The 24866-nt window shown below is 39.0% G+C and overlaps 2 protein-coding genes, 1 long non-coding RNA gene and 1 pseudogene across 6 annotated transcripts; 1 reads left to right on the top strand and 3 right to left on the bottom strand.

Moving 5' to 3' along the window:
• Positions 1-324: 324 nt before the first annotated feature.
• On the bottom strand, positions 325-1338 carry LOC147560604 (uncharacterized). The gene is made up of 2 exons (XR_015233839.1): positions 1195-1338; positions 325-825 (listed from the first exon to the last, which is right to left on the bottom strand). It is a non-coding gene; the product is annotated as an uncharacterized LOC147560604 (long non-coding RNA).
• A 3303-nt stretch (positions 1339-4641) lies between these two features.
• Positions 4642-8885, top strand: LOC147560603 (ras-related protein RABA5a-like). 2 transcript variants are annotated; one of them, XM_086664399.1, is made up of 4 exons: positions 4642-5020; positions 6990-7110; positions 7272-7721; positions 8308-8885. In XM_086664399.1, exons 3-4 carry the CDS (start codon positions 7382-7384, stop codon positions 8643-8645), a joined length of 678 nt encoding a protein of 225 aa, XP_086520525.1. In that variant the 5' UTR covers positions 4642-5020; positions 6990-7110; positions 7272-7381; the 3' UTR covers positions 8646-8885. The 2 variants fall into 2 exon arrangements, with proteins under 2 accessions (XP_086520525.1, XP_086520526.1); XM_086664400.1 differs by lacking the exon at positions 4642-5020 and having other exon boundaries at positions 6972-7110.
• On the bottom strand, positions 6683-19547 carry LOC147560602 (cellulose synthase-like protein E6; annotated as a pseudogene). The gene is made up of 8 exons (XR_015235396.1): positions 19191-19547; positions 17792-18113; positions 17037-17177; positions 16811-16942; positions 16501-16713; positions 16175-16406; positions 6970-7291; positions 6683-6887 (listed from the first exon to the last, which is right to left on the bottom strand). The product of XR_015235396.1 is annotated as a cellulose synthase-like protein E6 (transcript).
• Positions 19548-20065: 518 nt separating this feature from the next.
• On the bottom strand, positions 20066-24866 carry LOC147560601 (cellulose synthase-like protein E6). 2 transcript variants are annotated; one of them, XM_086664396.1, is made up of 8 exons: positions 24282-24866; positions 22997-23318; positions 22529-22669; positions 22303-22434; positions 21993-22205; positions 21673-21903; positions 20800-21147; positions 20066-20710 (listed from the first exon to the last, which is right to left on the bottom strand). In XM_086664396.1, the coding sequence occupies exons 1-8, from the start codon at positions 24596-24598 to the stop codon at positions 20153-20155; spliced, it is 2262 nt and encodes a 753-aa protein (XP_086520522.1). In that variant the 5' UTR covers positions 24599-24866; the 3' UTR covers positions 20066-20152. The 2 variants fall into 2 exon arrangements, with proteins under 2 accessions (XP_086520522.1, XP_086520523.1); XM_086664397.1 differs by lacking the exon at positions 20800-21147 and having other exon boundaries at positions 24282-24694.

Raw genomic sequence — 24866 nt, 5'->3', positions numbered from 1 at the left:
CCCCCAACTCTGTTTGATTTAACTTTGATATTTTCAATATTACTTTTTTACCCTCTTACGTTTTACCCCCACTTCTGATAATGCGTTTACTAAAACCCCCCACTTTTATTAGTAATTACTGAAACCCCCCAACTATTTGAAATGAATGGAGAAGATCAAAATGGAGGGTCTAGATGTTTTGACCGTTTTACACCTTTTTTAGGGTTTTTTTTTTCTATTTAAACCCATCAAAAAAAATAAAAAAATAAAACATAGCTTGCATGAGAACAGATTCTAGGGTACTCTTTAATAACTAAGTATGCATGATTTTCTCTCCAGCAGAAGTAATAAGATGAGATGGTTTTTGGTAATATTATTCGTAGTGAGCCACATTTTTTTTTTTTTTTTAGTTTGGTTACAAATCAAATTCTTGTTTTATTAGATAAAGCAAGAGTGAATTGAGGTCCCTTTTCTTCCCTTGTGTGAAAACACTAGCTAGACCCACTATTTCTTTGTCATTATCTTCACTTCTCCTCTTTAAATTATCATAATCCTCAACCCCATTTCACCCATCCTTCCCCTCTTGAACAGATTCTAGTTTTCTTCTTCTTGGTCATTGTTTCAATAATGATTACCATAAATACTAAAGAAACTGTTTAGTATTATCTCTCTCGGCAGTCGACCTAAGCTGTAAACCGAGGTTGTTCTCTTTGATTTGAGGATAACAACTTCCCCAATTAGGTAATCCATTACCATTATCCATAATAGCAACACTAAGATATTTATATCAACAAACTTCAAAGAGGGTTCAAAAGGCATTTTTGGTTCTTCAATAAATCCTAAAACCTGAAAACAAAAAACCAAACCCTAAAAAAGTAAATTAAAACGAAAAGATCCCAAATTTCTTGAGCTACAGTAATAGATTAGTTCAAAGAAAAAGATCAATCAAATAAAACCCTAAACAACCTATCCAAGTAAAATGCATTGGATTTTGAAATCAAGAAGTGAACTTTTTTTAGGGTTATGTGAATAACAGAGACAGAATCTTTATGAAATTAAATGGATCAGGTTCAGAGATCACTCTTTCTAACAAGCACAACTAAACGCATACAAAGTATTATAGATTTTGAAGAGAGAGAAAAAGGAGAGAGAAAGAGAGATTAAAACAGAAACCCTAGTTCGTTCGAATGGAGAGAGAGCGAATGAATTCAAAACCTTTTAGTCGAAGACGGCAGCTGCTCGGCTTGTGCTTGATTTCGTCTGGTTGATTTTAGCAAGGGAGCATTATCATGGAGTTGGTTTGATGGGAGGTGGGAGATGAAGTCTGGTTTGAGTGATTCTCCCGAGTTCAGGCGATTTGGGTTGGGACAAGAGAAAGGGAGGGAGAAGATATTAAAGGTGATATAAGCGCCTTTGTTTTTAGTCGAAGGCGCCCCATTTTCTGTTCCCATTATTAGGTCCGGATTTAGCAAAGGGAGATTTAAGTCATTTCCCTCCCACTAACAGCTCAAATCTGTTAAATCAAACGGAGTTGGGGGGTTTCAGTAATTACTAATTAAAGTGGGGGGTTTCAGTAAAGGCATTATCAGAGTTGGGGGGTTTCAGTAATTCTCCCTTTTTATAACTTCTTCTATCTGTCGTCTTTTTTTGTTTAACTTACAAGAGGGCCGGGTCTTAATATGAGATTGAAACAAGCATTCTCAACTGTCTTTTGTGCTCGTAAAGTCTACAGTTTATGTAGATTTATATTTGAAAAGTCGAGCTCAAGAATAAAAGATTAATTGTCGGTTCTCAAACACAGACGTCAACATAAAAACGTGAAAATTCACCTCCTGTTACGCGCAAATTCATAAATGAAAATATTACGACAAAACTTTACTACATTATGTATTGGTCAAAAACAACATTGGACTTAACAAAGATGGAATTCGTGGTGGGTCTTCTTTCTACGTCCGACTTCATACAACATGAGGTGTGTCTCTCTAGCAACCCAGCTAGCCTGGCAAGGAAGCCCATCGAAAGTTCCTCACTAGTAAGCCCAACACGCTTAGTAGGCCCAATCAGTCTGACGTACATGTTCGCCCTAGCTCACTCTTTTAGCATGACAGTCCTAGTCTGACGTGTCAGGTCACTCAGACTCAGCATGGTCACGCCACCACGTGGCTAGACAATTGAGGAATGAGTCATCTCAATTCCTAGTATTTCGCTACACGTTGGGGTTATGGTAGAAGACCGAGTCTTGCGCTACTTTAAAGCAGTGGTATACCAATTTTACTGGCAACAAGCAGACTAAGGTGGAAGGCATCGTAGGGTTACGATGCCATATCAAGATATTAACGGCAACGGAGGCACTCTAGTGGGATTTTACTATTGTAGATCTAACAAACCCACGCCCCAAGGGTGGTTACTCTCCTCTAAACTCTATAAATAGAGGAAGCCTCACTTTGGGAAGGGACATCAGACTCTCACTCCAAATCACTTACTCACTCTCAACTGAAGCACTATAGAAACTTTTTACTCCGATCACTTTACTCATTCTCTACTAAAGCTCCGCCTAGAATTCGTCTACTCCGGTAACCTCTTTTCTTAGTTAGTCTAAGGAGGAGGTTGCGGCCAGAAGTGCCTACTGTACCTCACCAGATCTTGTTAGAGGCTTTTTGTTCCTCTTCTGTCTTGCAAGCCTACTCTGTCGTAACCAGAAGTCTACTCTGTCGACCGAGTAGTCCAGAAGCTACCCCGACTCATTACTCCGTAGAACCAATCCCCGACCACTCTACGAGTCGTGCCACCTTTGACGCTACAACGACCCTGATATCATTAGTAACTCTATCTTCGATCCATTTACTTTATTATATCGAACTAAGTTACTGACTTGACCGTCGGAGGGTCTTTGGCTGACACCATTCCCGGTGTCTTTGGACTTCACGGTTATGTTTCTCTTGTGCAGGTCTGCAGGTCACTAGTACCCGTTTCCTACCCAGACGTTGGTCTACCAGTACCCGCTTCCTACTCGGAAGTTCGCCTACCCAGCTATCCGACTACCAGATCTGACCTTCTACCGGTATGCCCGTCTATTTGAAGGCCTGCTGGCGCCCACCTAACGATCTCTATAACCGTGTGACTTTCTACACCAAATCAAATGACAGTGGACTTTGATTACATAAGTAGAGGAATATAGAAAAATGCTAGAAAACTATAAAAAAAAAACAAAAGACGTTAGAGAATAGCTTATATGTCTTGTCATAATTTGTGTTTATGATAATTCTGTTTTTTAAATGCAAGTCACATGTCACATAAAATTTCAACTCAAATTCTCGAAAGTTCTCGATTTCGAAATTTCAATAGATACCTCACATAAATGTTACAGGCACATCCTTCACTCGCAAACTCCCTCCCAAATTTGCCTTCAAAGAGGCGCCTATAACACTTGTACCAGTGTTTTTAAAGCTTCAATGATTTTTTTTCTCTCCTGACAATTGATTTAAATTCATGATCTAACTTTTGTGACAAGTTTCTTAGTTTTTTTTTTTTTTTTGTTGTTGAAGGGACATGTTTCTTAGTTAGGTTGACAACAACAACAAAAGCACATAAGATTAAATATTTGGGAATTAGAATATGATCCATTGATCACGTGAGTTTCTAAGAAATTGTCCTTTTTCTTTAATTCCCTTTTTCTATTTTTTGGCTTGATCGGAACTTCTAAAGGACGTCCTCTCATTACTACTATTAAATAACGACAACTGTCACTCCCCCTGCTCAAAAGATTTTCAAGATCCTTACATGTGATCCTTACACGTGTTAGTGTAAACTTGGTGTAAGTATCAACCAAATTAGGTTTCATTTCAGTTCGACCCTCTATCTGTAACCAACTTGAACGTTTCACCCTCGACATTTTTACCAATTTCAATAACAACCTCATTTTTCTCTTTCCAATTTATTCATCTTCTTATTCTCCTTTACATTGATCCTTATAAAAAAGATTACCACAAAAAAGAAAATATATGACAAAAGTGATTTTCTCTTCGAATGGGAAAGAAGAGGAAAACCATTTCAGAGCTGCAATCTTCCAATGCAGTACCTCTCTATGTTAGTGATCGAGAGATAAAGTGTTTATAATATTTATTTTTCCCTTTACTTGTTAGTATTCGAGGGAGTCATTGATTTCTCTCTTCTCCAACAATTTGTTGGAGGAGGAATATAGACTTTTTTTTTTCTCGTGTAGTTGCCCCAGAGAGATACACTGTCGCCATTGTGTCATGGTCATCACAAAAGGCACAAACAACAACAAAATACTACTCCCTGTCTCACAAGACGAAAAACTTCCTTGCCATCTCGGATCTTTTAAAATGGTTGAGACTGGATGAGGCTTGAAGTTGCTAGATGAGACATTCGATTCACGAAGCGAAGACCTATCTCCACAACAAGCCATGACGCGGGAGAAAAGATGGAGGTCACCAATCCTTACGGTTTGGGGACGATGAAGAGTTCACCTCATCATTTTCTTATCGTTTATTAATAAATAGTGTAAATAAAAGAGAGGGAAGAAAACAACAAGGTAGAAAAAGTACAAGTTAAAAGTTGACTAGCTGCTATAGTGTTAGTTAGGGGGGGTAAAATTGAAGTAAGTTAAATTTAAGAGGTTAACGGGTCACAATTTGAGATGAGGGCCAAAATTTCTTCCGAAGGAAAAACAAGGTGACACATCCACGTTTCCCTCCGTCCTTACTAGCCAGGCCTAGAACCCACCACCTCCATTTCATTTCTCCAGATTTTCTAATCAATTCTCTTTTTCTCTCTCTCTCTAGATTCCTTCCTTCCCTATAAGAAAGAAAGTTGATCGCTTATCTTCTTGATTCCTCAACCCTCTTTTCCTCTCTCTTCTCTCTCTCTCTCTCTCTCTCTCTCTCTCTCTTTCTCTGTCTCTGTCTCTCGTATTGTCGTCATTGATTCAATTTGTTGATAAGACGAAGAAGAAGAAGAAGAAGAAATGTCATTACTTTCTTAACCGTCCATCTTTATTGGCGTTGACTTCATTAAACAGGTCTGCTAATTTCTTTCTGATTTCACCATTCTTTTTTTAATTTCTGATTCTGAGTTTGAAGTTTTATAAATTGATTGATTGATGTGGTTTCTTCATTGTTGAATAAATTAGGCTTCTTTTTTGTCACTTCAAGTTAGAAAATTGTTTGTCTTGATGTTTTTCAAATTATTTCGTGATAATATATTATTTCACGAGAATAGTCTCACACGAGAAAAGATAGAAAATGACTATCTATCAACCAATAATATAATCTGTCGGTTAATAGGCTTTAAGTTAGATGACTACAAAATTAACATAATCATCTTGTCCGATACCGAAACCCTAGAGGTCTCTCTAATTTTTTTTACTTTTGGATATGGTTCAAAATCTTAAATGAGTTTGTTTTGGTGGAAAATGTTGAAAAAGTTTCTTCTTTCTTCTTAGTAGAATGTTTTGTATTAGTGTCTCATAATGTAGGACCTACATGTTTGCAAGAGATGGTCAAAAGGTGAACAATTTTTATTTCTCTTATTTTTTCTATTCCAAATGTAGATTGAAATATGAAACTATATTTTTTTGTAAGTTGTTTGTTTGGTTTTTCTAGAAAGACTTCATTTTTTTTTTTTGAAGGATTTCTAAAAGAAAAGCTAAATTGTTTTAATCTTTAGAATCCGAGACGGAAAAAAGGAAAATTGGTTGATGTTTCTAAAACCATTGAAATTAATATAACACACGTGTCTTGAACTCAAGACCTAGACGGTAGAAACCAACTCCGTAACTACTCTAACCAAGGGTTTTGACAAATTAGGTTTGTAATGTCTCTTCCTACTTTTCTTTTTAGCTCCCTTTGTGTTAACCCTGTACTTGTGTTATAAGATTAGGAGTTTTGTTGAAGTGCATTTCATTGATAATACTGTCAAACAAATTTTCCTTTGTTTTTAAAAGGTTGTTTTTATGTTATTTACATGAAATTTTCGTGCATGATACAATGTGTGTACGATTATTAACTCTAGTACATTGACTATAGTCTATAAAGATGCTTGGAGCTTCAAATCAGTATACTCTGAAACCCCATCCCTTCCCTAGCTATGTATGACGTAATCGATTCTTCGTTCCATTTTAGGTGCCTAGTATTCTAAATAATCTGCATTATTAGTTTATAAAATTTCTTTGATGAAAATCTATAAGATCAACTAGCCGGGTAGTTAACTACAGTTTCTTTTTTAAGTTCGCTAGTTTTAACCTTCAAGTTTTTCATGTAGTGATGTTTTTTTTTGGGTGCACCTATTTGAGTGGAAATAAATAGAAATGCAGCGTCAAAAAAAGTATTCAACGTAAGATAGTTTTGTTAACAATCTTAGTGGTAACTATTCCCATCACCCTAATCAAGGAGAAATCCTTTATAAATCCAGTCAGTAATTGTGGTTGTTGCTGTAGTGGGACTGTGGTAGATGTTCACATGATTAAGTTGTATCTATTTAACCTGCCAAGCTAGTTAAAGCTAAAAACTTTTTCTGAGGGGATGTTTGTCGGAGACACGGTCGGTGGAGAATATATTTCTGTCTTCGGTTTTCAAATAATAAACGGGTACTTTTGCCCATTTAGTTAGAAAGTAAAGATCGAGTTAAAAAAGAAAAAGTAAAGCGACAAAATTTGTACAACCTTTAACCTTATGAAACAGTATTCCGGGCTAACTTGTCTTGTTTCCATTAAACAGAAACAGTTGTTTTTATTCCTTTTTCCCTTTTTCATTTCTTTGCTTACAGTGTTTATATGTTTCTTTCCGAACTTTTCTCATATTAGAATTTGCTTCTATTATTTAAACATCATGACTCCTGCTCTCAAACTATATTTTTTTCAACACGAGTCATTTCCACAGAGACATAATCTGCATAAAAAATAGTGGAGTTATTCTTTTCCATATAGAGGTTGAAAATTTGAAATTGAACAAACTTCTTATGTAGAGTTACCGTTTCACTTCTTTATGTAGTGGATTGGCTTTAAACATGAGGTTCTCGAGAAATTGCACAATGAACTGGTAGGCGTGCCGAAATTTGGAGCCATCTGCTGTTATTTTGATCAAATCATTTTTGACCCCAGCTTCCCAGAAGGTATTCTTCTTAAATTTACCTAAGTGTGCTGATAATGAACTGAAACTGGCTTGCCTAATATTCTTTGCATTTCTGTTAGATCTTTTGCATCTTTGCTTAGCTATCTTATTCTCTCTCCGTCGATGCGTGCCTCTAACCACTTGTTACTAATCTTCATGAAGGGGTGAACTATAGCGGTTTCCTGAAGTAGCAAGAGACAAGTATTAATATTTGGTATGGTCCTTAAGTTGCTGTAGAGCCCACAACATAAAACGGAAGGGGATTGAACCAGATGGCATTTCCTACGGAGGAGGAACATACTGAAGATTATCTTTTCAAGGTTGTTCTAATTGGTGATTCAGCAGTTGGAAAGTCGAATTTGCTAGCAAGATTTGCGAGAGATGAGTTCTACCCGAACTCTAAATCAACCATTGGTGTAGAGTTCCAAACTCAGAAGATGGATATTGATGGAAAGGAAGTTAAAGCTCAGATCTGGGACACAGCAGGCCAAGAACGGTTCAGAGCTGTGACATCTGCATATTACAGAGGTGCTGTTGGAGCTCTTCTTGTTTATGACATCAGTAGGCGACAGACTTTTGAGAGTATAGGCCGGTGGCTAAACGAACTACACAGTAAGCAGTTAACTTTCCATCTATCTTAATTCCGATGCACTAATAAAAACATAACAGGTTTTAGTGGTTAGGAAATTTGATCGAATTACCAACTAATATTTATGTACAACATCCTGAGTCGTGATGTTTTGAGTTAGCCCACTCTTTAGTACACCCGAAGAGAAGCTTAGAGACATCCATGGATGAATTAGGTTTTCTGAAAGGACTCATCCTGCATCTGAACGAGAAAGGATTAAAGTTCTGAAGCAAACCTATTCTATTAAAGAAAAGATATAAGAAGGATAAAACCTGACCCGATCAACTACTCGGCGAGTCAGTTGGGTGACTTGGATTGGACTTGGGTGGACTCGGTTGAGTCTGCTGAGTTGCTAGTTGAATTTCTGACTCCGGGAGTTGGCCATGGATCGTCTTGGGCAGTCCTTGAGCCCGAGCAGATACCCTAGTGGCTAGGTCGACCCAGCTGAGGCCAACTACGTAGGTTGGCTCCCATTCTTTTGGCGGGTCTTGTTAATATTTCGTTCTCCTTTCTTACATTAGTTGTAAGTAGCAGTGAACTATACTTACTATTGTTCCTTTCCTTTAACAGCTCACTCAGATATGAATGTGGTAACTATACTTGTTGGAAACAAGACTGATCTCAAAGATGCTAGAGAAGTATCAACAGATGAAGGTAAATCCTTAGCAGAAGCTCAAGGATTGTTCTTCATGGAAACATCAGCCCTAGACTCATCTAATGTCACCGCTGCCTTCAAAACTGTCGTTAAAGAAATTTACAGCATTTTAAGCCGAAAAGTTATTCAATGTCAAGAAAACAAGAAACAGGATACTGGATGGATGGAAAACGGGAAAACCGTGGTTTTACAAGCAAATTCTAACACTGAGGCAGAGTCACAAGCAGGGAAAGCCAAGTGCTGTTCAACTTAGAAAGGTCGTTTAAGTTCTCTTTATCTCACTGGTGTTCTTGTTTGTGGTCGATCTTAGTCTTGTAAAGAAATGTATGGCGAGTTCGCGTCAGTTTATGGAATGTTTATAAAATTGGCCCCTTCTGTATTTGGGGTTTGGGCCATTATCTCTGGTTTGAAGATGGTAGAAGATGAAAAACAGTAGAAAATGTAAATGCCATGAAGGTGGTTCAAGTAATGATATTGCAAATTTGACTGTTAATGTTATCTACCATTATGTAATCTTCGACATTTTTACCCCATTTTGCCAGCCACTGTCTTTTAATTTGAACACGAAAGGTGAAGCCTTCATTTTGGACTCCCATTAATCTCCTCCAGCTCTATGTTCAAGTCCGTTGTTGTTATCTCCTATATTCTTGTAAGAAGTTCTTCGAGGTATGATCTCCCTAAACACTATTGTGAGAGGCCATTGACGGTGCTTCAATTGCCGGTTTCTTGGATTGGCGGTTTAAGGCAGTTTCTAAATATAGCATAGGCGGTTTCCAATTGAATTGTGAGAAGCAAGCATAGGCGGTTTCAATTTAGTTTCCAAAAATTGGATGGTTTCCAATTTTCTACCGGCTTATAATATATATAAATAGGGGGCATTGAGTGCTTGTTTAACACACCAACACAAGCAACAACAACTCTTCTTTAGAGAGCTAGAGAGAGAGCAAGAGTGAGAGAAATTTTTCATAGTTTTTTAGCGGTGTTAAATTTCTCGGTCGTCGAAGATCTAGTATAGAAGGTTAATTTCTATACGGTACCATCTTGGGACGAACTTGCGGGTTGTGTTAGTCGTCTTCATATATCCTTCAATAAAGATTTCTTGTTCGCCCGAGGACGTAGGCTTTAGGCCGAACCTCGTTAATTTCTGTTCGCATATTTGATTTTGGCTTAGCTTTTTCGATTAATCTTCATAATCGGATCAATTTCTAGGATAGATTCGATAGCTTCCGCGACTTTTAGTTATAACAATTGGTACCAGAGCCTTGTTGAGATTGAACGAAGAGAAGATGGGATCGAGAAGTGGTACGGTCAAAGCAGGGAAATATGAGATAGAGAAGTTCAATGGGAAAAACGATTTTTCTTATTGGCGGATGCAGATGAAGAATCTGTTAATCTCGCAGAAATTACACAAGACGTTGACGGGAAAGAAACCAGGAGATATGTCAGATGAGGATTGGGAAGAGTTAGATCTCGAAGCACGGGCTACCATTATGTTGTGTCTTGAGAGGGACGTGGCGTTCCTAGTAGACGGAGAAACAACGGCGGCGGGTGTGTGGTTAAAGCTAGAAAGCAGTTTCATGACGAAAACTTTAACGAATCGGGTCTACTTAAAATCCAAATTATTCACATGTAGAATGGAAGAGGGTTCTTCTATTCAGGAATATGTGAATAGGTTTGACAGGATTATCTCAGATTTGAAGGATATTGATGTTAAGGTTGAGGATGAGGACCAAGCCCTCATATTGTTACTTTCATTGCCTAAATCCTATGAGAATCTTGTTCAAACTTTGATGCTTGTTGGTGATAGTCTAAGCATGGAAGAGACGAGAAATTCGCTATTAGCGGATGACTTTCGTAAGGTTGCTACTAGCAGTATGGCGTCGGGTGGAGTAGACAAAGAACAAGCATAAGGGTTGTTTGTAACGAGGGGGAGGAGTAATGAAAGGGGAAAGGGAAAGGGCGGGAAATCTAGATCCAAATCTAGAGGCTCTTTCAAGAAAACGTGCTTTAGTTGTGGTGAGCTTGGCCACTTTAAAGCGGCTTGTCCAAAGAGAAAGTTGAAGCAAAAGAACGAAGGCTACAAGGAGAAACAAGAGATGCAAGAGGCGGGATATGTGTCAGAAGAGGCGGATGAATGTTTCTCGGTGACAGAGGTGTCTGAGAAAATCTTCGATAAGTGGATGCTTGATTCAGGGGCGTCACACCATATGTGTCCAAATAGGGAGTTGTTTACTACCTATAGGAGTATAGATGGTGGTACAGTTATACTGGGTGATGATAGTATATGTAAAACTGTGGGACTCGGAACAATACGTATCAAGATGCACGATGGAGTGGTGAGAACATTGACGGACGTAAGACACATACCCGATTTGCGGAAAAATCTAATTTCCCTTGGTGTGTTGGAGCGGAACGGCTGTAAGATAATTATAGTGAATGGCTCCATAAAAGTCGTTAAGGGTTCTTTGGTGGTAATGAGAGGTACTCGTTACGGCAATTTATACAAACTTTTGGGGACAACAATTACGGGAGATGTAGCAGTAGGAATCAGTGGAAGGGATCCAACGGCTAGTACGAGGCTTTGGCATATGCGCCTTGGGCATATGTCAGAAAAGGGTTTATCTCTGATGTGCGGGAAAGGCTTGTTGAAGGACATGAAGAAGCCTTGCATGGAGTTTTGTGAGCATTGTGTGTTCGGGAAGGCACACAGGGTGACGTTCTCTACAAGTAAGCACAAGAGCAAAGAGGTATTAGACTACGTACATACCGATGTCTGGGGACCGGCAAAGTTACCTTCCAAGGGTGGTTCCAGGTATTTTGTTACATTCGTTGATGATCATTCGAGATTTGTCTGGCTTTATTTTCTGAAGCATAAGAATGAAGTATTCAACACATTCCTGGTGTGGAAAGCAATGGTTGAGAACAAAACTGGTCGAAAGCTGAAGACGTTAAGGTCGGATAATGGGACCGAGTACACGGATGGGGCATTCAAGGAGTTTTGTAATCAGGAAGGCATTGTGAGGCACTGGACAGTAGTAAACACACCTCAGCAGAATGGAGTCGCAGAGAGATTGAACCGTACACTACTTGAGAAGGCTAGATGTATGCGCTCCAATTCGGGATTAGGCGTAGAATGGTGGGCAGAATCTGTTGCTACAGCTTGTTATATTGTGAACAGGTCTCCACATTCTTCTTTAGATGGCGGCATACCTTACGAGGTGTGGTCAGGTGAACATGCAGATTACGGGAGACTTAAGGTTTTCGGTTGTACGGCCTATTACCATGTTAAAGGTAACAAACTTGACAATAGAGCAAAGAAGGCAATTTTCTTAGGATATGCTACAGGAGTCAAGGGTTATCGGCTATGGTGTACGGAAGACAAGAAGTTTGTAATCAGCAGAGATGTGGTGTTTGATGAGTCATCTATTGTAGCTATGGCGAAAGCTACGGCGCCTAATTGTGGTGATGTTGGGTCTACTAAAGCTCAAGTAGTGGAAGTAGAAGCCGAAGACCAACGGGTTTCTAGGAATCATGATCAGGTGGAGCATCAGGATAAAACTCAGGATGAGGAAATGGATGAACCCGATCATGAGGAGGTTCAAGGGGAAGGTACACAAGTTTTACAACAACAGCAGCAGGATGTTTCGGTACACACTAGGCCGAAACGGTTATATAAGCCGGTACAGAGGTTAGGGTCAGACAAACCTCTTAGGCATTACGGGCAGGCAAATGTGGTTGAATATGCACTCTCGGTGGAAGACGACGAGCCGGTCACCTTCAAACAAGCTATTACCGCGGAGGAAAGAGAGAGTTGGTTGGTTGCTATGCAAGAAGAGATGGAGTCTCTCCACAAGAACAAGACATGGGAGGTTGTCCCATTGCCCGAAGGTAAGTATGTTATTGGTTGTAAATGGGTGTACAAGAAGAAAGAGGATTCTTCCGAAATCAAGGGTACAAGGTATAAGGCAAGACTAGTGGCCAAGGGTTATGCACAGAAAGAAGGGGTCGACTACAATGAGATTTTCTCACCGGTCGTGAAACATACTTCTATTCGGGTGCTATTGAGTATTGTTGCTCACAGGGATCTTGAGCTGGAACAACTCGATGTTAAAACCGCCTTCTTGCACGGTGATTTGGAAGAAGAAATTTATATGGCTCAACCTGAGGGATACAAGGTTGAGGGCAAAGAAAATCAAGTATGTCGTTTGAGGAAATCTCTTTACGGATTGAAACAATCCCCTCGCCAATGGTACAAACGATTTGATTTTTTCATGCTAAAGCATGGTTTTCGCAGAAGTGACTATGATTGTTGTGTATACATCAAGAAGCTTCGCGAAGGTGACTTTATTTATCTCCTTTTGTATGTGGATGACATGCTTATTGCTTCTCGAAGCATGGTGGAGATAAATAAGTTGAAATCTCAACTCAGTCAAGAGTTTGAGATGAAAGACATGGGCGCTGCAAAGAAGATACTGGGAATGGAGATTAAGAGAGAGCGGTCAAGTAAGAAACTGTACTTGAATCAGAAAGGTTACATCGAACGAGTAGTTTCTCGGTTCGGGATGCAGAATGCGAAGGCGGTGTCAACACCTTTGGCACCACACTTCAGGCTCTCGGGAAAACAATCTCCCACTACTACGGTGGAGAAGGATCATATGGATCGTGTACCGTATTCTAGTGCAGTTGGCAGTTTGATGTACGCTATGGTGTGTACTCGTCCAGATATTTCACAGGCGGTCAGTGTGGTTAGCAGGTTTATGGCAAACCCGGGGAAGACACATTGGGAAGCTGTGAAGTGGGTCTTGAGGTACTTGAAGGGTACCGTTGATACGGGTTTGTGCTTTGGTGGAGACACATGTCAGGTAAGCGGTTATGTTGACTCAGATTATGCTGGCGATCTAGATAGAAGACGATCTACTACTGGTTATGTATTTAAGGTACATGGTGCTCCAGTTAGTTGGCGATCGATGTTACAATCTACAGTTGCGTTATCTACTACGGAGGCCGAGTATATGGCTATGGCCGAGGGTGTGAAGGAAGCATTGTGGTTGTGGGGTCTTCTAGATGATCTAGGGATTAAGCAAGAGTGCGTGGATGTATGGTGTGATAGTCAAAGTGCGATCCACTTGGCGAAGAATCAGGTCCATCATGCTCGTACTAAGCATATCGATGTCAGGTATCACTTTGTACGAGATGTCATAGAGGAAGGTGATGTTTCTCTCATGAAGGTACACACAGATGAGAATCCCGCGGACATGTTGACTAAAGTGGTGACGTGTAGCAAGTTTCAGCATTGTCTGGAATTGCTGCAAATCGGCTCGTGTTAAGTTACCCGAAAGGGCGTAATGACGACAAGGTAATCTTTATGTGAAGGGTTGGTAGAACTACGGTAGGCTTGATCCTATAAAAGAGTACGTAGGCAGCCATGGTCATATGGTGCAGTCAGATGAAGTTACATGAAGCAGATATATCTTACAAGGAGTATCCTGATGTTCGTCCAAAATTTGAAGAGTATCAAATTGTGTACGAGGTGGAGAATTGTGAGAGGCCATTGACGGTGCTTCAATTGCCGGTTTCTTGGATTGGCGGTTTAAGGCAGTTTCTAAATATAGCATAGGCGGTTTCCAATTGAATTATGGCAACTATGGCTTGTGGCGGTTTTGTGAGAAGCAAGCATAGGCGGTTTCAATTTAGTTTCCAAAAATTGGATGGTTTCTAATTTTCCACCGGCTTATAATATATATAAATAGGGGGCACTGAGTGCTTGTTTAACACACAAACACAAGCAACAACAACTCTTCTTTAGAGAGCTAGAGAGAGAGCAAGAGTGAGAGAAATTTTTCATAGTTTTTTAGCGGTGTTAAATTTCTCGGTCGTCGAAGATCTAGTATAGAAGGTTAATTTCTATACGGTACCATCTTGGGACGAACTTGCGGGTTGTGTTAGTCGTCTTCATATATCCTTCAATAAAGATTTCTTGTTCGCCCGAGGACGTAGGCTTTAGGCCGAACCTCGTTAATTTCTGTTCGCATATTTATATATGCGGGTTTTTTTCTTGGTCGATCTCAAGAGGACACTCTATTTCTAGAGTGTCCTCTTGAGATATCTCTAATTGTCCAACTCATCAATATTTGATTTTCAACCAATAGAAATCGACCAATAAAAATCGAGTCTTCTATATTTTCTAAAATAAGTTATTATATATTTACAAAAATAACTATGCCACATAAGTAAATAAGATAAATTTAGAGTTTTGCATTGGAGACAAAAAAAATTGAGGATCTCTATTAACGCCACCTAGGAGTGAGAATCTCGAATGGAACTTGACACATAGGATGAATAGAGATTTTTTTGAGTTTTGCATTGGAGATGCTCTTAAACAGTAACAGCGTGTGCACTCGATTTATAAACGGGCCTCGTCACCCGCAACCTGTTTTAAACGGCGTTTTAGAAGCCCATAACCCTTCAGTTTGAGGCGCCGAAAAGAATGTTTGCGGCCGGGCCTCGTCACCCGCAACCTGATTTCAACGACGTTTTAGAAGCCCATAACCCTTCAGTTTGAGCCGCCGAAAAGAATGTTTTGCGGCCGTGCCTCACGGTTAGGGGGCATTTTATAAAATCCTTGGAGAACCCTTAATTAAGTGACATTTGGTATGGTAGTGATATTGTCTGCTTTAGAAGGTTATTTTCTGTAGTGGTCGGACTTGATTGACACCCTACCCTGAAGTGGTAAAATTTGTCCGGCCCAGAGCCCCAGGCTTATGATAGAGCCCAGTAAGTACCAAATTCGGGAACCCTAATAGATCAACTTAGGGTTCGATGCTGTATCTAACGATCTAAATCGAGCATCCATATCCATAAAACTTATTCCAAACTCGAAGACTTTCTATTCTGTGAATTTTTGCAGAATTCTGTCTTAGGGTTTTTAACAGCAGTTTGATTTCTTTCTTTCTTTCTTTCTCTAAAGCGTTTCAATTTGATTTTCATACTTTGGTTGTTGTTTTTTAGGGTTTAATTGATTAAATGGCTTCAACGCAGTCAATATCTACTGCTATTGAATCCATTGATGCAAAAAAAGAACATCTTCGAAAAGTTTTCGAAGATCTTGAATCTCAATCATCTTTTCTATCTTCTTTCACACTTCAATGGAAGGATTTGGAGGAACACTTCGATTCGATCAAAAAATCAATCGAAGAACGTTTTAAAGAGCTTGAATCGAAAGAGAAATCATCATCCATTAATGTGTCAAAATCTCTAAAGACACAACCTTTGCTACTTTGCAAAGATGAACCGAAGGAAATTTCAGTTTTTCCTAATGAATCTATTGATCCAAGACCAGAAAGATTCGTGAAGAAATTTTAGTTGCTCTTAAATTAGCTTCTGATCCAGCTAAGTTGGTTTTAGATTCAATGTTAGGGTTTTTTCCCCCAAATTCTAAAGGTGATAAAGATACAGAATTGGCTGGTAAAAGAAGAACTTGTATTCTTCTATTAGAGAGGTTGATGGATATTTCACCTGAAATTAAACCTCAGGTTAAAGAGGGTGCTCTTAAAGTTGCTATTGAGTGGAAAGAGAAGCTCAACAATGGTGATGAAAATCCTTTAGAACCCTTGGGGTTCTTGCAACTTTTAGCTTCATATGGATTGGCATCATCTTTCCATATGGAGCATTACCCGAGAACAAAATCCCATACTCCATTGGGCTTACGTCTAGGTAACAAAAGCTAAAACAATGTCAATAACTGTCAAGACTTGGGTCGTTACAGAGAGAGAGAGAGATCACCTCATTTCCCCATTGAGTGTTAGCCTCATATGAACAATCTGCAACACTTTTTATTCTGTCTTCCAATTCACTAACACTTTGTTCAAGTTCCTTTCTCAAACTACTTGGTTCAGACTGAGTTCCCCTAAATCCCTTGATATATGTTTTGCCCATAAGAGTCTCTCTTCTGTGAAAGCAACCTGTCCCAATGTATAAAGGTCCTCCATTACCCATCCAGACCATGAAACTCTACCTATAATCATCAAATAAAACTTTCATAATAACTAACCAACCTCATTTAGGAAAACCGAAAACAGAGTTATCGAACAATTCTGATTGATACTCACGTCACGGATTACCGCTAGAGCAGCACCATAAATATCATTCTTCGTCGTGTTAAATGAGTTTTGTGGGTATTGCACATAAGCAATCTCATGACCTTTTTCTTCATCCATGAAGAAACACAAAGCATCTCTAATGGATTCCGAATTGTTTGAGTACATATCACAATCCACATTTAGAATTATCTCTCCATTGCTTATCTTCGATGACACCCTTAACTGCAAAACAATTGAATTTCAATGTTAGTGCTTCAAACATCGAGCGATTTTCTACTTCAAAAATGGGTTTGGTTCTTTTCTACCATGTAAATATTACCAATGAATTCATAGCTCCTGCTTTGAAGTTATGGTGATATTGTGGTCTCTTCTCCCTGGCCAAGTATACTAGTGTAGGTAATCGACATCCTTCATTATCAACAGCATCTGAATCTTGCCCATTGATCAATACCTAATTATAAAAAATTCACGAGCGGAAACAGAATTCTATGAATACCCACAAAAAATCCATGAACACGTACTGATTTCATATACGACTAGAATACCTGAAGAATTGTTTGATGATCACGAGAAGACGAGTTTGAAATCCATTCTGAAAATCTTTTATGCTTAACTTTCAATTCATCTCATACTCTACCCAATTTAGTTGTTGTTTCGATCCGATTTTCCATTGCTTCATATAACTTCTACAATAAGAAGGGTAAGAAATGACATTAAAGCAGGAGAAGTTTTACAGAATCCACAGAACCAGAAACCCAGAACTTGACTTGAGACAGATTTCAGAAATTTTGTTTTTGTCGCTAAAGAACTTTGTATCCGACCTGAAGCCTTAGCAGTTGTCGATATTGTCCCCACCTCACACAGGTATGACTGTACACCTCTAACCCAGGCTTTGGACACTCTCGTGAGAGATGTAGGACTATCACAATCCAAAAGTGGGATAACACGCCCTTTCTCGAATACCAGACCATATTGTCAGGGTTTTGTTTTTGGCGAAGGTTCCACAAGCCCCGCCCCCAAAAAGACTCGGTACTTACAAAGCTTTGAGCAAACACCTATAGCCAGGCTCTGGACACTCTCGTGGGCAATGTGGGACTATCACGATGTAGGACTATCACAATGCCCCTATCCCATCGAAGAGTCGAAGACTCTGATACTATTTGTGATGTCCCATACTTCAATCTGAGGCGTTTCGTGAAGCCTTCTCCAAGAGACACAATATGACAGTTAAATAAGACAGATTGAGATGAAGAGAAATAAACAACCACTATTAAGTATAGGATAGGATACCAGGGTTTACCTTAACTGTTGTCCACTCATCGGAATTAATGGCGGATGAGTGGTGGTGGTGGTTGGATGAGAAGTAGGCAGCGGGTGATCGTGGCTCAATCTTGAATTTCTTGCAAAATGGGATCCAGTGTTTGGAAAAATGGGAAGCTTCAAGTAAGGCATAGAAGGTAAGATCTGACCCACCATCATCGGAGAGATATACGCTTATTTTATCCGGTGGGTAATCATATGCCATTACTGATAATACTGTGTTGATTACCAGAGATGGTGGTTCTATCTTTGGATCGGCTGTACATACAAATATATCTATACCTGGTAATCTTTCTTCGTATCTGCAAGTTTAATTCCATTAAAGCTTCCATCATGATTGCAAGTTAATTCAATTTGAATACTTTTGGGTTTTTTTAATTGAAGTTGATTGATGATTTCTGACTACATTTATGTTAGATGTTAGACTGACATTCCATTTGTTAGACTTACTACCACAGTTGATTTATGGCCACGGGTTTTATCCTACGTTTCGCCACGATTTTTGCGTACTTTACATCCACTTGCTCTAATTTCGATCAAGGTTCTTGTCCTACGCTCGATCACGGTTTTGCACTACTTTCGGTCACGGTTTTGCACTACTTTTGGTCACTGTTTTGCAGTACTTTCCGTCACAGTTTTGTGCTGCTTGCGGTCAAGGGTTTTGTCCCACTTTTGTTCACATTTTTGCCTTGATTTTGGTCGCGGCTTTGCCCTACTTTCTGTCACCATTTGCCCTACTTCCTGTCATTGTTTTACCCTAATGGCTGTCATAGTTTTGCCCTACGGTTGATGACAGGTTTGCCCTACTTTTGGTCACGGTTTTTCGCTACTCCCTGTCACGGGTTTTCCCCACTTCCAGTCACACTTTTGCTCTACTTTTGTCCACTGTTTTTGCCTTGCTTTTGGTCACGGTTTCGCGCTACTTCCTTTCACGGTCTTTTGTTGGATCTTCAAATGATGTGACAACATTTTAATTCTAAGATGTTTCTAGAAAAAAAATTAATATTTGAGATTCTTTTAGAAGATCTCAATCAGTCAATTGTTCACTTCAATATTTTACATTTCAAAAAGAAAACTACGTATCTGAAAATGACACGTAAGTAATTTTAAAGTTTGTAAAGTATTGCATTAAAGATATCGCAGAGCATCTCAATATCGTCATAGAAAAGAGAATTTCAATTAAGATTTGACTCAAACAACAATTAAGTACTCTTTTTTTAGTTTTGCAGTGGAGATGTTGTAAGAGAGGATTAATGGGTCTAGTCTCCATGCTTGGGTAGTTGTTAATTTTGTTTGGGAATTCGAATACGTCCCAAATAGGATCTTCAAGTGTGGGAGATCGAAATAGGAAGAAGAAGAGAGAGAGAGAAGGGTAGTACCTGTGGGAGAGTCTGTGTTTGAAAGTGTGACGATAAACTCGATTCCACCGAACCGATTGAGTGAATAACCAGTAAATACCGAACCATATCTCCACCATAAACAATCCAATCCAAATCCATCTTCCCTTCTTGATCACATCTACTGGTGGTACACAAGTTACTCTATAAATCCATACTAAAAAGATGCATACTAATATCGATATCGAAAATAATTTATACCCAAGTTGAGTTTTAGACTCGTCTGTTTCAAACAGAGGAAGATCATACTCATCTTTACCATCCTTACCTCTACCAGTACCATCACTCCTGCCCATCTCTCTCTACTTTCTTTCTTTGAATGCTCTCTCTACATATATATATATATATATCCAAAACAATTACGAAAAGATAACTACAAATATCATAAATCATCAAGAGCTCCTAGACAAATAAACATATAAAGTAAAAGACAAAGTGAAAGGGTAGAAAATTAGCTTAGACTTTTTCAATCTTTTAGAAGAAAAAAGTCAAGGCGAGTCAAGTAGCACATATAATATATCCATTGCCATTAACTTAATCTTGAAGCATACACTTGTAAATTCACTTATATATGTTTGGACAAGATAAGATATAATATGGAGCATATGGTAGGATAGTGAAAAAGTGATATAAAAGTAGGAAGTGACATATAGATAATCAAACTAAGGTGGGTTGTGAAATCAAATTTGTACAGCAGGTAGTAGTAGGGTAGCAGGAAGCAACTCAAACCAAGATGGTGGGGATCCACACAGACCCATCATATGTTGGTTGGTCAAATCATCTCCTTTTTCTTTACTTTCTTTACTGGTGCAGGAACACTGACTTGACAAAACCCAGTAACTACAAGAAAACACAAGTGCCAGGAGGTTTTCATCTTAAACATCGAAATTAGTATCGACTTGTTATTACAATATTTTGTTAACCGAAAGCTATTATAACATAATCTAACACAAACAAGAAGCAATTATACATGTAGATAGAGCTATAATAAGTGATTTTAAGGCGATAAAAGTTGGGACCTTGCCATTGTCCTTTCGAAAGAAGAGACCTTGATAAACAGGTAGGTTTATAAGGACTAGAAAGACAGCCTGAACAATTTGAAGTAGTAATGGACTCTCAAGAACCTTGCCTTCTATATCGAAGATAACTCTCTTTAATCCTCCAAGCAAACCAAATAAATTTATCAAACTTATAGTTGATAGAATTGTTGTAAATATGGGAGATGAAGTTCCAAACTCAATCATTTCTTTCTCATATCTATTCAAAACGTCGGAGTCAGCTACCTTAGTTGAGATGACGAATGCGGACTTGGAAAACCCTAAAATATTAAGTAAGGCGTCGATGAAGGCGAATAAGTAGGAAGTTGTCCTTTTAAACATCCACATTCTTTGTTCGTTCAACCATCCTTGAACTGTGCCACCCGATGATAAGAACTCAGCCAAGCTGTAACCGTACCTTGTTACGATCAAATACATGAAAGGTATGATCCATGGGCTTGTAACCTGTTCGGAAAATTATAAAAAAGAAACACAATCTAAATATCATGAAGTGATGATGATCAAAAGGGTATGAGAGATAGGAATAGACATACCTTGGGAAAGAGAGGAGTGCCAATGAAAAGAGAAAGGGGTGGGATGAGAATGTAGTATAATGTGGGTAAGCAATTAGGAGCCCATAAGCAACAGACCGAGTAACCCATCTTAAGTCCAAGAGAGATCTTCTTATGCCCATATAGAAATGGATTGTATTTGGAAAGGAAAATTTGAAAATCTCCTTCAGACCATCTTTTATGTTGGACAAGGGCATCTCCTAATGTGTTTGGAGCAACACCCAAGAATGCCCACCTTTTGGGGTTGTAGTAAACTGATTTCCACCCTCTACACTGAATTGTTAATCCTGTAAGCACATCCTCCACTAGACAACCATACGTCAACCCAATCTGGAAGTTGATAAAAAGTCCATGGTTATGAAGATGAGAGAGAGAGAGAGGAGAGAGTATCTCACATCGCTCGTGGGAGTGTCCTCAGCTATAGCTTGTGCTCAAGCTTAGTATGTGTCAAGGTCTTAGTGGTGGCCAATGGGTTGGGCCGTGCCAAACACGGAACGCCTTAATCTGTGCCGTGCCAAAACACGGTCTGCCACGCCAAACACGAATGATTGGCGTGTCGTGTCGTGCCGTGGCTAGAGTGGATACTCAAGCCACCTAAATGGCACGTGGACACGGCCCAAACGTGTCGTGGCTGGGCCGTGCCGTGCCTTCACTTGGCACGCCTAGCCCATTACCCATGTGCTTGCTTTAATATCTCAACTTCTGTTTTATAAAGAAGAGAAAAGAGTAGAGTTGTGTATCTTGGTTCGTGGAGCATTACCCGAGAGCAAAACCCTGGGCTTAAGTCAAGGTGACAAAAGCGGGGACAATGTCAATAACTGTTAAGACATGGGTCGTTATAGAGAGAGATATCACCTTATTTCCCCATTGAGTGTTAGCCTCATACGAACAATCTGCAACACTTTTTATTCTATCTTCCAATTCACTAACACTTTGTTCAAGTTCCTTGCTCAAACTACTTGTTTCAGACTGAGTTCCCCTAAATCCCTTGATATATATTTTGCCCATAAGAGTCTCTCTTCTGTGAAAGCAGCCTGTCCCAATGTATAAAGGTCCTCCAGTACCATCCAGACCAGGAAGTTCTACCTACATTCACCAAATAAAATTTCATGAGAACTAACCTCGTTTATGAAAACTGAAAACAGATCTAACCAATATTTCTGATTCATACTCACTTCACGGATAACCGCTAGAGAAGCACTATAAATATCATTCTTCGTCGTGTTAAATGAGTTCTGTGGGTATTGCACATAAGCAATCTCGTGACCTTTTTCTTCATCCATGAAGAAACACAAAGCATCTCTAATAGATTCCGAATTGTTTGAGTACATATCACAATCCACATTTAGAATTATCTCTCCATTGCTTATCTTCGATGACACCCTTAACTGCATAACAATTGGATTTCAATGTTAATGCTTCAAACATCGAGTAATTCTCTGTTTCAAAATAGGATTTGTTTCTTTTCGATGGTTTTAATATTACCAATGAATTCATAGCTCCTGCTTTGTAGTTATGGTGATAGTGTGGTCTCTTCTCCCTGGCCAAGTATACTAGCGTCGGTAATCGACATCCTTCATTATCCACAGCATTTGAATCTTGCCCATTAATCAATATCTATGTAAAAAAAATTCACAAATGAAAACAGAATTGTATAAATACCCACAAATAATCGATGAACACGTATGGATTTCATATAAGACTAGATTACCTGAAGAATTGTTTGATGATCACGAGAAGACGAGTTTGAAACCCATTCTGAAAATCCTTTATGCTTAGCTTTCAATTCATCTGATACTCTACCCAATTTAGTTGTTGTTTCAATCCTATTCTCCATTGCTTCATATAATTTCTACAATAAGAAGGGTAAGGAATGACATTGAAACAGGATAAGTTTTACTGTTTTACAGGATCCACAGAACCATTCTCACCCAATGTGGGAATATTCTCACGCGCCCTCTCACGTGTGGGGTGGAGCATATGGGGCTTTTAAAGCTATCACGTGTGGGCTAGCTCAGATGTCATGTTAAGTTTGTGGGTCGTCCAACTCAAAACCAATTGGGACCTAGAAACTATATTTTTGGTTGTTGGAGTGCCCATTTTCAATGTGGGACTACTCTTACAACGAGAAATAAACAAATGTTACCTTTAAGTATAGGATTGGGAAACCAAGGTTTACCTTAACCGTGGTCCAGTCATCGGAATTAGTGGCGGATGAGTGGTGGTGGTGGTTGGATGAGAAGTAGGCAGCGGGTGATCGTGGCTCAATCTTGAATTTCTTGCAAAATGGGAGCCAGTATTTGGAAAAATGAGAAGCTTCAAGTAAGGCATAGAATGTAGCATCTGACCCACCATCATCGGAGAGATATACGCTTATTTTTTCCGGTGGGTAATCATATGCCATTACTGATAGTACTGTGTTGATTACCAGAGATGGTGGTTCTATCTCTGGATCAGCTGTGCATACAAATATATCAATACCTGGCAATCTTTCTTCATATCTGCAAGTTTAGTTCCACATAAGTGGGGCCGATACGATAATTCTATTTGACAGGCAAACTTGAATTCAATTTGATTTTTTTGGTTTTCAGATTGAAGTTGTTTTGATGATTTCTGACTGCATTTCAGGTAGATGTTAGACTGACATTCCATTTGTTAGACTTACTATCACAGACTTCACAGTTGATTTACGACCACGAAATTTACCTACTTTTTGCCTACTTTACATCCACTTGCTGTATTTTCGGTCACGGTTCGTGCCCTCTTTCAGCCACGATGTTGCCTTACTTTCGGTCATGGTTTTGCCCTACTTTCTGTTACTTTTTTGCACTACCATTGGTTACAGTTCTGTGCTACTTCTAGTTACGATTTTGCACTACATCCGGTCACAGTTTTCTGCACTACTTTTGGTCACTAATATCGACTTTTCGTCACGTTTTTCGCTACTTTCAGCCATGGTTTTCTGCACTACTTTTGGTCACTAGTTTTGCTCCACTTTTGGTCATAATTTTTCGCTGTTTTCGGTCATGTGTTTTCCCCACTTTCAGATACAGTTTTGCTCTACATTTGTCTACGGTTTTGCCTAGCACCGTTTTGCTCTTATTTCGTTAACCGTTTTTGTCTATCTCAGACATGTATTTGCAGTATTTTGGGCCTCTGAATTTGTCCTATTTCCCACCATTATTCTCCGTTTGGCCACAGTTCCTGCTAAGGCACGGTTCTTAGAGCATCTCCCATGCAAGACTCAATTTGAAAAATTCTTAATCGAACTAAAATTTTTAGAGTTTAATAAAAAAAAAAAGTTCAAAATGAAATTCAATTTAGGTCTTAAGACAGTGTAACAACATTTAATTCTAAAATGCCTCCTCTCCATTCTTAGTGAGTTGTTATTTAATTCAAAATTTGATTATGGCACGAATAGGATCTTCAAGTGTGGAAGAGAGAGAAGGGTAGTCTAGTAGTACCTGTGGGAAAGTCTGTGTTTGAAAGTATGACGATAAACGCGATTCCAGCGAACAGATTGAGTCAATAACCAGTAAATACCAAACCATATCTCAACCATAAATAACCCAATCCAAATCCATTTTCCTCCCTTCTTCACATCTACTACTGGTGGTACCCAACTTACTCTATAAATCCATACTAAAAAGATGCATACTAATATCGATATCGAAAATAACTTATACCCAAGTTGAGTTTTAGACTCCTCTGTTTCAAACAGAGGAAGATCATACTCATCTTTACCATCCTTATCTCTACCAGTACCATCACTCCTGCCCATCTCTCTCTCTCTCTCTCTCTCTGCTTTATTTCTTTGGATGCTCTCTCTCCATATATCTATATAGATAGATTACAAAAAGATAACTACAAATATCATAAATCATCAAGAGCTCCTAGACAAATAAAGTAAAAGACAAAGTGAAATGGTAGAAAATTAGCTTAGACTTTTTCAATGTTTTAGAAGGAAAAAAAAATCGATGCCAGTCAAGTAGTTACACAATATTTCCCCAGCCACTGACTCATTTTACAAGCACACACACTTGGACAAT

This window comes from Eschscholzia californica, unplaced genomic scaffold (genome assembly GCF_041429995.1).
Source record: "Eschscholzia californica isolate CP2 unplaced genomic scaffold, dmEscCali1.0.p SCAF_2, whole genome shotgun sequence".
NCBI classification, from domain to species: Eukaryota; Viridiplantae; Streptophyta; class Magnoliopsida; order Ranunculales; family Papaveraceae; genus Eschscholzia; species Eschscholzia californica.
This window is presented reverse-complemented; position numbering and strand designations above follow the sequence as displayed.

Coding starts and splice junctions, on each gene's coding strand:
- LOC147560603 (XM_086664399.1), top strand. CDS start 7,382: ATGGCATTTCCTACGGAGGAGGAACATACTGAAGATTATCTTTTCAAG. Junction 7,722..8,307: donor GTGGCTAAACGAACTACACA/GTAAGCAGTTAA, acceptor TTCCTTTAACAG/CTCACTCAGATATGAATGTG.
- LOC147560601 (XM_086664396.1), bottom strand. CDS start 24,598: ATGGGCAGGAGTGATGGTACTGGTAGAGATAAGGATGGTAAAGATGAG. Junction 22,206..22,302: donor CAGGAGCTATGAATTCATTG/GTAATATTAAAA, acceptor ATTGTTATGCAG/TTAAGGGTGTCATCGAAGAT. Junction 21,148..21,672: donor ACACTCAATGGGGAAATAAG/GTGATATCTCTC, acceptor ATCAACTTCCAG/ATTGGGTTGACGTATGGTTG.